The 15,089-nt window shown below is 43.3% G+C and overlaps 1 protein-coding gene across 1 annotated transcript; it reads right to left on the bottom strand.

Moving 5' to 3' along the window:
* Positions 1–11,686: 11,686 nt before the first annotated feature.
* On the bottom strand, positions 11,687–14,655 carry TRIL (TLR4 interactor with leucine rich repeats). Its single transcript, XM_051808292.1, has one exon. The coding sequence runs from the start codon at positions 14,503–14,505 to the stop codon at positions 12,316–12,318; it is 2,190 nt and encodes a 729-aa protein (XP_051664252.1). The 5' UTR covers positions 14,506–14,655; the 3' UTR covers positions 11,687–12,315.
* Between the last annotated feature and the right edge of the window lie 434 nt (positions 14,656–15,089).

Below are 15,089 nucleotides of genomic sequence, written 5' to 3'. Positions count from 1 at the left end.
TTCCTTTATTTTAAAAAAGCACAAGCAAGCAGGGAGGTCTGTCTCCTGGCTGTTAGACAGAGAAGGAAGAGTGAAACAATTCAGCAGGCCAAAACAACCCTATGAGCACTTCTGGCCTTGAATTTTCATAACCCGGTCAAAGGTTACACATGCTGCAACCCTTTTGCCTCACCAAGTCCTTGATTGGCCATCATCCTTGTCGTCACTGCAGTTTTGTCTCCAGGCAAAGTCTCCCTCTCTTTTTTTCCCATCCCTGACTACTGCTACACAACTGGTCTTGAAGCCATAGTTTATCCTCTGGGATTCTTTCCCACACATTACTGTAGTGGAAATCTCAATGTCTTCATGCCTTCTCACTCTCCTTAACAGCTGCTCCCCTCTGGAAGGCAGAGGAAGGGTGTTCTTGGCATCCCACCCAGTTAGGAGAAGCCTGCAGGGGTTGAGCACTTGCACACAGGGAAGGACTCCAAGGTCTGAGCACACTTGGACAGAAAGTAGCAACATAGAGAGGGCCACCATGGAGGCAGGCTGCAACAGGTAGAGAATAACTGGTGGTATTGAAAAACCAGTTTGAGCAAACCAAAACAAGCTATCCCTAGTGCACTGAAGATCTAAAATTTAACCTCCTTAGGTCTATCCCAGAGGTGTATAGACCTGCTGCCTAGTAATCCATATAATCATAACAGGTAAACATTTGCATTTATCCTCCCATTCCCGATGACTGCTTTATCTGTTCATCCTTCAGAGTGGGATGTCCTTTGATCACAGATCTATAATTTGCTTAGTAAAGCTGACTATTCCTATTATTTGTGCATTGTCAAATGCAAATAAACAATCCAGTTAACCTTACCAACAAGTAGCAAGGAGCTGCAACAGATCAGTAGTGCTATTACCCAGCATGTGCTGGATGGACAGATGGAGGGGATGAGCATCCACCAGCAAATACGACTATTATTTGTGGTTTGTGCTAGCTTAACCTCATTGGGAAACTACAGTTTCTTTTCCTTCCCCAGCTTTTCTTAGCATGCCAACAAACAAGGGAGCCACAGAATAACAGAGGCACAGTGAACCTTGAGGTCCACACGGTGTTTTAAAGAAATATGTGAAAAAAAAATACTCAAACCAGTATGGGTTAACATACAACAAGGACACTGATACCAAAGCTGCAGTCCATTGGGGATATTCTCCCCCTAAGAAATAGCTTTTGAAAGAAAACCATTTCCTACATAATGTTTTCTAGTCCTTTGTTTTTCTCCATCCCTTCCTGTATTATTTGCTACTTGAGATAGCCCTTGTCAGGAGAATCTAGACAGACTTCAAGAGGTGCCAAATTACAGAGACCTCAGGTTTTTCACAGTTAGTTGTTCTTTTCACTGTTGGACTCTTCTAAAGCAAATGAGATTGAATTAATATGTTTTTACTGTATCTGTTCCTCTGCTCTGCTGTTTCCCATGGCCTAGTAGAGGAAGTCTGATTGCCAAGTGTTTTCTCATTTTGTTTAATCTGATACAAAAGGTCACATCAAGTATCCTTTTGGTATTTGCTCTAGAGCTGAGTATAATAGGTGGCAGACCCAAGAAGAATGCATGTTGCTAAACTTCAGAAATATTTGGGTTTTTAGATACAAACAGATGTTTCCTTTTGGTAGCTTCATTTTCCATGTGATATTTCAAGAAGTATAACGAGTGTAGCTGGATCACAAACGAGCATTTTCCGGAAATCAATTAGTTTCACACATTGCTTCACAAATTATGAGAATATAACTTCACACTTATGTGAAAGAAATATACAACTGACTTGTTTAATCAGGCTGCTGTTTAAATAGACCATCAATTCTTAATACCCACAGAAAAATTTTGCAGCAGAAGCAGGAAAATAGAATTGGTTCAGGTTCAGGTCTGATGTAGATCCATCAAAATTAGCAAAAACTGGGCTGCCTTGGGATCCATTGTGATACACCAGTTTGGCATAACGTATTTGCACTGATAAAACAAATAATTCTAGGAATAACAATTTAATCTGGAGGATTCATAAAAAAACTGTGGTTTTATGTTGTAATCCCATAGTTTAAATTTGTTAATAATATATAATAAACATAGTTTTAGTTATATCCAGTGCTGTTCTCAAAAAAAATCCCATTTGCAAAGTGATATATAACTTCATTTAATTTTAAATGGATGGTTAATAAAGTCTTCCTGGATATACTGAGAGGGCTTCTGTCCTCTCAGGAAAATACATGCCATTCCGAACTTTTCAGATACGAAGTATGTGCTCTTTGAAGTTTATATTTATGGGTCAAACATAATGACTTTACATGGAAAAGATGAGTCAGGAAAACTCCACTTACTTTTTCTGAAGAGTAAATTGAGCATTTGAGGACATGGAAAGGTCAGAGGAATTGTGAAACAAAGGTTGTTTAAAATATTTCAGCATTACAGTTAAGCAGATAAAGAATCAACTCTAACCCCAGACTTCAAAACAGAGGTCATAATACCAGTTTGACACCAGTTTTGGCAGCTCTGCTGTAATGATACAGTTGCTGTAATCCTGACGTTTAAAAACCTAAAAATGCGAAGAAGGAGGGGACATGGATAGGGCCTATTAAACAGCAGAAAAAAACAAAACTCAAACAATGAAACAAAACAAGAAGCAAATCAACCTTCTAAGGCTTCTGAAAAATGCAGGCCCATGCCAGCAGTGCACAGAGGGGTGGCATGGGAGAGAGGGACAGCTCTGCAGGGAAGACTAGCAAGAGAAGGCTGCCTGAAACAAAATTAGTGCTTTAGAGAAGAATGATGCCAGATTCAGAATTCCTCTTTACAATGTATGAATAACTCTTGGTTTGAATATTCAGTCTCCTGGACAAAAATTAGTTTCTGGCTGTTCCTGCCTGATTCTGATCGCTTTCGGTCCAAGGAGCACTGTCTGAAAAACAGGCAGCTACACAAGCTCTTTGAAGTGAAAACATACACAGGTGATAAAAGCTCTACCAGTGGCCTGTATGACAGGATTTTACCTCCTTTTGTAAAGAAACTGAAGAAACTAGTTTCAACCAAAACGGAAAGATCACAAACAGAACAGAAGTCCGATAGCTTTTCCTCTCTCAGGAGAGAGGCAGCAGTCTTTCTGAAGAATCACAGCAAATAGATCATACAGACCACTGGGGCTGTCTGCTTGGACTATTGTCAGCTGAATGATAAAGCTTTGGGCAAGAAACCCATCTTCTAAATCCTTCTTGTCTTGTATTCATTCATACTGCATAAGAACAATACCCAATACATGTACTGGCCGCTCTGGAGAAAAATGGAACCTTACTGGCTATAGTACCCAGGATGAGGTCAAAACACAGTGTAAGAGGTACAAAACATGACACCTCATTACAGATCAAAAGAGAAACAAAAGGCAGTTAACGATGAGGGTATATACAGAGAGGATATCAGATGAATTTGGACAGCTATTTATGTAATGACCAAAAGTTGAACTTGGATGCCTCTTGAAGTCTGTATTTTGCACATTTTGTAAGGCATCATATTTTCTAAGCACCTGCAGCTTCTCATATACATTGGATGCTTAGCATCCAAAAAACCACATATTTTGGTCACTCTTGCTGTATTAATCCAAAAGCCACTAGCCAAGTGAAAAGAGAAAATAAAACAGAGAAGAAGACAAAGAATATTTTTGGGCAAAAAACCACGATATAACAACTGGTAAATCCCAAAGGTATAAAATCAGATCTAGTGATGTTTTTCACATGCCCAAATTTTGTAGAGTTCCAAATCTGAACAGCCAAATGATTATTCCACTGCACATACCTTTGGGTTCTGCCACTACTGTCACTACTGGTAGACTTTGGTAAAAGTAATCTATGGCAAACCTCTAATCCATCATGTTTATTACCACAGTGGAGGGGGAAGGAGGGAAAACAAACAAATCTGCTCTGGTTGTTAGAGTTTGTCTGTGCTTGTAAGGCTGGAAAAACTGACAATTCTATTGCATAAGCAATTGCATATCTCAAGGCCAAGCAGCTTGTAGACTAAGATGGTTTTCTACTGTGGTATAAGTGAAAAGGCTAAAAGTAAAAAGCTGTAAGTGACAATAGCAGAGTTTTTCGGGTACTGCTGTGCTAATTGGAATGGTACATGATTTTAGCAGGTTGGATAAAAATGTGATCAGACTGGAGTTCAGGTATGCCTCAGGTGCACTTGCAAGTGCAAATAAAAACAACAGAGGAATTCAGAACCTAAGTCAGTCAGTATCATTACAAGCTAATGGTTTGGAATTCATTAGTATTTTCTGCCTGGGACATATTCTAAATACATCTAAATAAAATACAAGAGAGACTGTTTGAAAGTGTACCCAATTGCATATTACAGACACCTCAAAGAGCTGTTAACACTTTCAGCAAACTGCCACTTCAGTCTGTGCTGACTTCAGTTTTACAGAGGAAAATTAAGGAGGCTTTGTCTCCAAAAATGTCAGGTTTTCGATGCTGCCTTAAGTATGAATCCTATTTATAACTCTCCAGTTACAAAATCAGCTTAGGTCAATACATGTTATGGAATAAATAAAGTTCTTAGCCATTCTAGTGAAAAAGATGCTCAGCCTGAATCTCTTTTCCATTTGAGCCACAGAAATGGAAGTAAGGGATGTCTTTATTTTCTGTTGGACCTCTGCAGTCTCAGGTTCTCAGGGATACATCCTGGCAGGAAAACCAGAAGACTCTGTACTTTGCTTTGTGCAGCAGAATAGTATCAGTGGGATCCCAGTGAATCATTCTAATCACAAGTCATTCCTGAAAAAAATAACTTCCGTTTAAGCAGGATTTATTTAAAATTCATGTATTCCTTCCTTCTCTTTCTAGGAGCAGACTGTATTTTAAACTTTAATCAAATCAAAACAAACTCCCATTATACAGAATTTAAAAAATGAGATAAGAAGAAAATAAAAAACTGCTGAGCTGAACACCCCAAATCTCTTGGAAAAAACCCTGTGCCAATAAGTAAGATGCTAGAAGAAGGTAGGGCTACACCAGTAAGAGCACTCAAGTGGAAAGCACAAGCAGTTAGGCAAAACTGTAGAGCACCTTCACCAGGATTACAGGAACTGCAATCCATGAAGTTCCAGATTTTTGGTACATTTTCTACTTTATTCATTTTCACATTAAACTCAGTGAGTACAGATAGCTCTGAGATATTTCTGCCACTCTTACATTATAAAGTTGCAACAGGTTGTAGAGTTTTATACTGCCAATACCTAATACAGGAGCAGTGCTGGAACAAAGAAAAACAAGGTTTTGACAAAATGTTTTAAATAATACGTATAACTTTTTAGGCAACAAGAGGAAGTGGAGAAGTTTGGTTCAGGGGAAAATGAGTTAATTGGGTCCTTATGGTAATGTCACCAACAATGAAACAGTGTTCAGTTTGGCATCTTTAAGTTTCAGAGTTAGCAAGTTACTATGAACAATGTCATTAAAGATTCCCCCTCCTCAGTAATTATCAGCTGAGAAAGTAATTTCCATGTCAGTTAACATAAGGTTTATCTCTCCAAGTTGATCAGATCTGAGAAGTAAATATTTTATTTTTTTTAAGATGAACACTGAATATTAGAGCACAGTCCTTCAAAATAATTAATTCCATCACCACAGATCTATTATTGATGGGTACCTACATTAAGAGTCTTGAAATCTTTTCACTCTTATGAAGTGAAAACAGAAGAAGGATCAAGCTGTTGCTGAAAAAAATGGCATGCTAAAACATCTGCTGTATGTACTGAGCAACACTCCAAACTGTCTCATAAGTCTAACATATGCTCCTTGTCTTGCATATACTCGTTCAAGATTTAGATCATGGCACAGTAATGGCAAATAAACCATGTTATCCTTCAGTTATAAACAATCTATTTTTTTCTGAAAGCATGCTTTTCCTGAGCATGTTCATCTAAAGTAAAATGATTCCTGACCTTTCATCTGATTGGTATTTCTACTGAGTATCCTCCCCTACTTCAAATTGTTTTATGGTAGTCAGATAGAGGCTGCTACAGAGCTGAGTAGCATCAAAATTTTAACTTCAATATTTGAATAGTTAGCAAGATGAGGAAAATAAATTGTACCATCATAGATATGTCAATGGTACAATGACAGACGAGGCTAAAAATTGGACTAAAACATGGATTTGGACATATCAAAAGAGTTCTTCTGACTGTCAGGATAAAGTCCAGTAGTGTAACAATGAATCCCTTAGTTTAAAAGTGACAGCCCAGATATGGTTTCAGTGAACTCTTCTTAATCCAGACAGGATACACGTGTATCTCTACGTAATACAATTTGTTAACATAATGCCAATCTTTGCTCTTGTTGGCAAGGAATTAAATGGGAGAATATGTAATTATTTGCAACCTTCCTACCTTCTTCATGTTCCAATGAAAGAATATTCCTTTCTTGCCTTAAAACTGGCATTCAGGTTTCTTTTCAAGACAACATCCCTGAAGTATTTGTCCCTTAGAGGATAAATCAATCTCTCAATGAGAAAATTTGTCTCATTATCTTTCTGTATATGATTTTTATCTATTATATGTATCCAGGCCTTCTTCAGCTATTCAAATGACTTCTAAATATTTACTACAACTAAACAAACATACACTAATGACAATGAAACAAATTGCACATGTGAGAACTTAAGTGAACCAGGAACATCCTGGTTGACAGGATTTTTGCCAAGAACTTCACAAAAAGCTTATCCACTCTATTTCCTTGAATTAGAATCAAGTATTTTTTTCTAGTCTCACAAGGCAAAACAAAATTAACTAGACCAGACCAAACTGATGCATAGGGTGCTATATTACATTAATACATTTGCCATCGCTAGAAGGCACAGCTGGGACTCTGCATGAATGTTCTGTTGGGTATTCATTCTCACAAGATTCTAAAATACAAGCCCCTCACTTCACAACCTCTGAGCACTTGCTGCATTACAGAGTGCTACACATATGTTGACTGACAGATTGCTCTAATGTTTGTTCAGATTCTTTTATGGTACATGGATGGTTCTCTGAAGAGCAGTGAAGTATTTCAAAATCCTGAATATACAAAAATTTGAACTATTTGGGGGAAAAACAGTGATTTGAGATTATGTTTGTCTGGAGATTAAAAAAAACAAACCTTGATAAAGTAAAGAACAGGACTATACTCATTTATCTGAAGTCAAGAGACACCGTTTAATGTATTAGCTCAGGACTGCTTTACTTGGCAACAACTTCAAATGCACTTTGCATGAAAAAAACAGATAATATTTTAATGAGAATAAGTATTTTTAACAGTACCTCAATTTTTTTTATAGCACTCAATAGCTTTTAAATTATATATATGTAGGCACTTCCCCATCCCTGGACAAACAGTTCATCTCTGTGACATAAAATTATCATGCATAGATTATCAAACTATAAATAAATGTACCTTTAAAAATCCAACAACAGGTCACAGCATAAAAACTCATAAATTCTCTTTAAAGTGTCAGATTCTTCTTTGCTAGTAAATATCTCGATTATGTTTGAAGCAGTTTTCTTCCAACTATTTATTCATACTGTATTATTCGTTCTAATTCTTATGGTTTTGTTTGTAAAAACAAATGAGGTAATTTATTTAAAAGGGCTTATCAAGAAGCATCTCTATAAATACAATCATGTACCATGATATTAAGATATTAGTGTTTAGGGACAATTGACTATTTTTCTATGGGAATTTAATTTCTATGGGAATTAAAGTATGCACTTGAGAAAACTCAACTTTTTATGGGGAAAAACACAACAGCAGTATTTGGACAGACTGCCAAAACTATGCTATATTTAGCATGGAGCAAAAAGAACAAATCCAGCATCCAGCACATGCAGTTTCCTAATATTTATTCCCCATTTCTACTTAGCAAATATCAGATTATAGATTCAACATTTATAAAAAAACTTGTCTCAAAAGAGTTGCCCAGATGAAAAATCAAGTACATTGCTGCGAAAACATCATTTGGTTGATTTGATTTTAAAAATAATTTTTTAAACCAAAGCTTCACTTGTGGACCTCACACAACACATGTGCACTCTTGGTGGTCAGAGAAACATCAATTAGTGGGAATCACCAGATTTTTGAAAATACGTAGCATATCTCTTGCTCACTGGAGGAGTTTTCTGCAAATACATATATTGTCATGGAAACAAATGACTTTTTGTGGATTCATCCACTACAATCTAAATGTAAGTTTACTGGTTAAATAAATACCCTGATGAAACTGGAGTAGACTCTTTTTTTCTTTGAAATTCCTCATTTTTCAAATCTCTCTCAAGAAAGAGTAGAAAGGAAAAGACACAAGAAACATACATAATTTACCAGGCCCCTTCTTCTAAGGGTTCAAATATTGACGATATTTTAAAATGTGGCATTTGAAGTGCATTGTGAAAAGTAAAGATAGCACTGCATGAAGAAATCAATAATTTTATAATTTCAACTGTTAACTCAGGCTCTGACAGTCAAGCAGTTCTTTTTAACAAGAGTTTTTCATCCACATGTAGGTCTTCACTGACACCATTATACCTCTGTTCTCTTCAGATTATTTCTCTCCAGCCCCATGCTGTAATGTCAGTGTTTCTAGGATCTTACAGAGAAGTTCTAAGCATTTTCGATTTTGCAGATCATTAACGATTTCCAGTAAAGGTATATCATCTACATAGGATTTTTATCTAATATGAATAGCTTAGATTTTCTTAAGACTGTGGACAAACTGAATGTCAAGAACACTTGAGATTGTTTAAGCAGCCTTCCATCTTTGACTCTTTTTTCCTTCCTTTGAACTCCACATCCACATTTTGCTACTTCCAATGCTTGTGTGAGTTGAGCAGAATCCAGGAAATGAGCTGTCTGAAAAACAGGGAAGAGGAAGGTACTAGGAAAGGCTATTTTTCAGGGGATCAGTTTTGCAGTTCACCTTCCAGCTGCACAACCAACCACGCCAGCTGACTGCAGTGAGGGTCAATGTATTGAAGCGGGGGAGCAGGAGGTGGCAGAGGCTGCTGAACCAAGCAGTGCTGCCACTAGACAAGCCACAGTACCTTTTGCAGACTCCCAGTAAATTAGTCTACTTAATTTGATGGGGCAATATTTTGGTGACTTACAATCTTTGTTACATAATGTGCTCAGTAATTACTCAGTAGGAGAACAGCACTCAGTCTACTTTTCCCCAAGCTGCATGGATTCCAGGAGACAACAAGGCAGTAAAACTCTTATTGCTGGTAGAAGGACAAATATTTTGAGCAAAAATTTATGGCAGATTCATCCATTTAGAAAGGGCTGTTTTTACAGTCATTCTTTAGAAAGACGTTTACTTTTAAAAAGACCCAAATATTCATAAATACTACTGGTAAAAATAGAGCCATGTTATACTTACATCGGACATTCAATATGTCAATGACACTTCTTTCCTCAAACACCTGCTAGTACAGTTCCCTCCCAGCAAAAATGCTGAAAGTAACATCTGCAGACAAAGCCTAACTATTCCTAGAGATACAAACTTGTGACTTTTTAAAAGTCAACAACTTCATTCTGTTAATCACCCTCTTGTTGTTTCTGTTGTGCAGATCTGTGTATCTGCTTCTCCTGGGACGGAACAAAGAGCCATTGCCATTTCATTCTATCAATTCTCCAGATGTTTGTATAAATTTAAAAAGAAGCAGTGAATTCTTAATTATAACACCATACATATGCTCAACATGACATGTTGATATCATTAGTTTGAAAATGCTGAAAAACACTCAGAACTCTAACTTCCAATGAGCATAAACTATTGATACGATCCCAATTATTAATTAGCTTATAAGGAATCGTAAGTTCACTGATGTAATGGCGCCTTGTTAGTCTGTACTGGGACAGTGATCTACCTGTTTCAGAACCATCCATTTTAATTAATTTGCTGTTTGCACTATCCAAACATATTACAAATAAAATAGAAAACAGAATGTATGATGAAAAGATATGACAGACTGATGAGACACTGTTCGCAGTCCTCATGCTTATCCAACAGCAGTGCTCGTAATATGAAGAAGCTACAGCCAGTAGCTGATTGAAGAGGGATGAATTATGAGATACAATCTAAGACACCAGTTTTCTTTCAGCCAATGGATTTATTGTCATAATTGATTATAACCATGTACAGCATCTATGCATCTCCCATTGGAAGAATATCCAGTGATAGAGCTAACGTTAGTGTGATACACAGCTTTACTCAACAATCCCACTGCATTTCTAACAACAAACAGTGGTGTACTCCACAGTCATAAATGGCTAAAAACATCCAGACGTACAAAAGAACGGAAATTTAATATTCTTAACAAAAGAAAATGAAACCTGATCCCACATTCCTTCAGTTTTAATTCCATTCAACATTGTGTCTATAGCAGTGATGAATTTTAATCTATACACTGACAACTGTTTGGTCCCTGATATTCCTGAAAACTACAGCCTGTCAAAACGAAGTCTCGAAGGACTTCTTGCTACTGACCAAAGAAACAAGACTTTGATTTTTTTTCTCTATTTAAAGGACAAAGATTAAGGTAAATGATCTCTCTCCCTCAGAATATAAAGTGTTTTCTCTCCATTCTGTCACTGAACTCCAATTGAAGGTACCAGTTACTATGGTATCTTTTGTAAACACTTGTTCAGCCGAAAAAAAAAAAAAAGGGGGAGAAAAAAAAAGAAAAAACCCCAAATTGCTTACTTGCAATTACGGTAATAAACAACTTGTAGTCACGAACACCTCGGGTCAGCAATGAATGCATCATATTGAGACAAAATGTCTCCATAGTACACTAACACTTCCTTCAAGCCATTCAGTTCCACAAGAGTTCATCTGAGGTTGCACATTAAATTCAAAGGAGCAGAAGCAGTATCAATGGTCTCAACAATTTACCAAATTCCATCTAAAACATTTGCATTTAAATTGCAACTCTGGTTTGGACTTCTTTAACTAGCTCATTTCTAGACCACACAGAGAGAGTTATTAATGTAAACTAAACCACCATATTTCCTAGTAACAGAACCACATTCTGTAAATATTTAGGAAAGTCTGAGAAGTAGAGAGCAACTGACCATAAAATGATTAGCACTGTTCTGAAATCAAAAGCAAAATTCTAATTTAAAAAAACCCACAACAACCAACAAACCAAAACAACTCAAACATAATATACTACTGCATAAGAGTTTAACTTCAGTATTTCTCACTCAGCTACACAAAATACAGAATCTAGATTAATATACAAAAACGTTTATTTCACAGTGAGGTACATAAAGCTTCTAACTTTAGTAGGCTAAGAGAGAACAGCCTGTTATGACGAAGATCGTCTCATATTCCTGAAATATTCTCACCTATTACTGTTTCTGAAGAAAGGCACCAATTATTATTTATCCATCAACAGTTCACCTCTGCATCTGCCCATTTAGAAATGAAGATGGATTATGTGAGGGTCAGTGGTCTACTGACCATCATGGACCCAGACAACTACAGCACAAGTACCAAGCAGTATTTATTCAAAAACAATTTAAAAATAGCTCATTTGTAAACACATTACAAAAATATGTTAGTTTTTCTTAGTGGTGTCAGCAATATATTCCTGTAGAACTAACTAGTTGCATTATTATTTCTCGTTTGCAAAAAAAAAAAAAAAAGAAAACCCAGTTGTGCACATTAAATAGCCTCACATTCGGTTTGAGTTGAAACGGCACAGCCTTCAAACTGTCCAGTGAAAAAATAATTTCCAGCCCTCCAGTGACTCTCTGGTTGCACACAGTTCAATTAAAAGACTGGTCCAAATTTTTGTTAGGAAGAGCTGGTGCCTTGGAAAGACCTGGTCAAAGCTTTCTCACACAGGGCCAGGCTGCTCACTGTAACGTGTTCCCAACTGCAGTTGGAGAAAACCACCTGTAAAATAGCACACAAATTAACGGCTCTGAATTTGCTTAAGGGAGGCACTGCTTGCTGTTGGCAGTAGCTCCCGCCGCTTTGCTCCTTGTGGCAAGGCACAGTTACCGCCTGTCAGGGCTTTTCCTTGGGTTAGTGATGATTCCTGAAAAAACAGTGACATTCCAGCAGAGGCAACCCCATCTCACAGGCCACCTCAGCCCCGGTCTGCAGTAAGGGCAGCTGAACACAGCCATGCGCTGCAGCTCTGCCCCTCGGAGGCCACGACCCCGGGGCCCGCACCATCCCCTCAGAGACCGACGTCCACCTTCCCTCGCAGCGCCGAGCGCAGCTCCCGGCCGGCCCGGGGGTCTCGGCGGGCTCAGTCGGTGAAGCGCTGCAGCAAGTGTTCATCACCATGCCGGCTGCCCCCGCTGTCCATGAAGCGCTCGCAGGGGAATTCGATGAGGTCGGCCTCGCTGAGGGCACAGGCGGCAGCGCCACGGGGCGGCCGGTGGGACTGGAAGCCCGAGAAGTCGGCGGAGACGCCGGTGCCCATGGAGCGGAGTGGGCGGCGTGTGGAGTAAAGCTGCCTCACGTGGACAGGGGCTGCCTTCCGACGCCGACGCCCCAGCACCTTCTTGCGCAGCAGGCGGGCGGCCCAGGCGGCCAAAGCCGTCAGCAGCAGCAGCGCGTTCACCACCAGCAGCACCAGCGTGAGCAGCTGCTGGTCAGGGCCGCGGGGCCCACCTGCCGCCGCCGCAGAGCCGCCCTCGGGCAGGGTGACCAGCCCGGCGCAGTGGTCCCGCGGTGCCACCGGGCACACGCGGCCACCCAGGATGCCCTCGACACAGACAAGGTAGGGGGTGTCCGGGTGAAGCTCCTGCAGTGTGGCCGCCGGCTCCCCCTGCTCTGGCAGGTACACAAAGCGCTGGAACTTGACAGCGGCGCCGAAGCGGTCAAAGAGGAGACGGAATCGTGCCGGCCCAAGCAGGCGGGGGCTGCGGTGTGGCCGCACGGCCCAGCGCACTGTCACCCAGCTGGAGCCAACGGCCTCCACCGACAGGTTGTGGAGGAACAGCTTGTTGAAGTCGCATGGGTCGGACACCAGCGGCGGGACCCCAGCAGCACTGGCCCGACGGGGCCACGCCGCGCTGGGCAGTGGTGGCGGCGTGGGGCTGGCAGCAATGGGTGCGCCCATTAGGCGGGCAGTGGAGGCGGCTGGCGGTGGCCCTGGGGGCAGTCCCACAGCACTGCTGTTGCCGCCGAGCCCCTCAGGAGATGGCAGGGAGGGAGAGTCGCCATCGGGGCAGGAGCCACCATCCTGCGGTGGCAGCAGCTGGGCATCCTGCAGGTAGTCAAGGTACTTGCCAGCCAGGGTGGACGGCAGGCGGCACTGCACGAAGACGGTGAGCAGGCGGCCCTGGGAGTGCCAGGCCGCCAGCCAGTGCTTGAGGCTGCGAAGGCGGCAGTCACAGCTCCAGGCATTCCCCTCCAGCTCCAGGCGGTAGAGGGCCAGGCTGGAGGCAAAGAGCTCACCAGGGAGCGTCGCCAGCGCATTGTCCCGAAGGCTGAGCTCCCGCAAGCGACCAAGGTGGCTGAAGGCAGCTGGGTGAAGGGTGGTCAGTGCATTGCGGCTCAGATCCAGCGCCTCTAGGTTGCCCAGAGGCTCCAGCAGGGAAACAGGCAGGTGGCTTAGCAGGTTCCCCTCCAGGCGCAGCTCCTTCAGTGAGCCCAGCCCTGTGAAGGCATCCGGGGCCAGGTGAGATAGTCGGTTGCCACTGAGTGAGAGCTTCACCAAGCCAGGCAGGTACTGGAAGAGCCCTCCTGTCAGCTGCCGTAGGCTGTTGCTGGCCAGCAGCAGGGTGTGGAGGGAGCGCAGCGGTCCAAAGATGTCTGGGTGGCGAAGGGAGCTCTGCTGGTTCCCCGAGAGGTCGAGAAAGCGCAACTTGGCCAGTCCAGTGAAGGCACCACGGCTCAGCCAGCGGATGCGGTTGGACTCCAGGTGCAGGTAGAGTAAGTTTGGCAGCCCTGAGAAAGTAGAGTCACCTAGCGAGCCCAGCTCATTGCCATCCAGTCGCAGCTTGACAAGACTGCTGAGGCCAGAAAAGGAGGCAGCGCTGAGGCGGCCGATCTCGTTGGCATTCACGTAGAGGATGCGCAGCTTGGCCAAGGTGCTGAGTGTGCCAGGGGCCAGCGCAGGCAGCAGGTTGTTGCCCAGATAAAGCTCCTCCAGCCGGTCCAGGCGCTCAAAGGCCTTGGGGTGCAGTGAGCGGATCCGGTTGTATTGCAGGTCCAGGCGCTGGAGCCCTGCCAGGCGGTGGAAGTCGAAGGCAGAGATGTTGACAATGAAGTTGCCCCCGAGGCTATAGGTGAGGATATCCTTCGGCTCGGCAGCCTTGGGCACGGAGCGCAGGCCCCGGTTGGTGCAGAGGAGGTGCTGGTGCTGCTGGCAATCGCATGGCTCGGGACAGATGGGCTCGGCCGCGGGCAGCAGCAGGAGGATGAGGGTGACGGAGCCCCAGAGTACCCGCGGCAGCACCATCAGGCGGACCCGGCGCGGCACCCCCATCCCGGGACGAGACGTGGGCTGCTTCCCCCGCCGGCTTTGTGTCTATCCGGCATCCCCTCCGCCTCCTCCGCGACTGCTAATGGGCCCCTCCTCTGCTCCGCGCCGGGCTGAGCTCCGCGTCGGGCAGGCAGGCGCGGCGGCGGCTGCAGGTCGCGGTGTCCGGCACCATGGGCTGGCCCGCGGCGGCCGGGAGCGCTGCCCCGCCCGGGCTCTGCCGCCCCTGGCGGCCCGCGGGTGCGGGTCGGCGGTGGCGGGGCCGGCGCTGCCGCGGGGGGCGGGCGGGATGCGGAGCGGAGTGGCTGCTCCGCCGGCACTCCCAGGGTGGAGGGGGCGGGCGGGGAGGAGACGGAGGGGGGCGGCGGGCGGAGCGGGGAGAGGGAGAAAGACGAGCTCCGAAAGTTGCCGAGAAAACTCAGCGGAAATTCGTACTTCCCACACTGTGCCCTGGGGGACCGGAGGATCGGATGGAGCGGCGGAGAGGGAGGACGGCGCGGCGGGGGGGCGGGGGGAGGAAGCCCGCGGCCAGTCCTGGCTCGGTTCAGCCCCGGCAGCGAGCAGGGGCGCAAAGTGGGAAAGAAGGAATT

The sequence above is a fragment of the Manacus candei genome, unplaced genomic scaffold (genome assembly GCF_025592945.1).
Source record: "Manacus candei isolate 608988 ecotype Guabito, Panama unplaced genomic scaffold, ASM2559294v1 h1tg000072l, whole genome shotgun sequence".
NCBI lineage: Eukaryota > Metazoa > Chordata > Aves > Passeriformes > Pipridae > Manacus > Manacus candei.
Note: the sequence above shows the minus strand (reverse complement) of the source record. Positions and strands in the feature narration are given on the sequence as shown.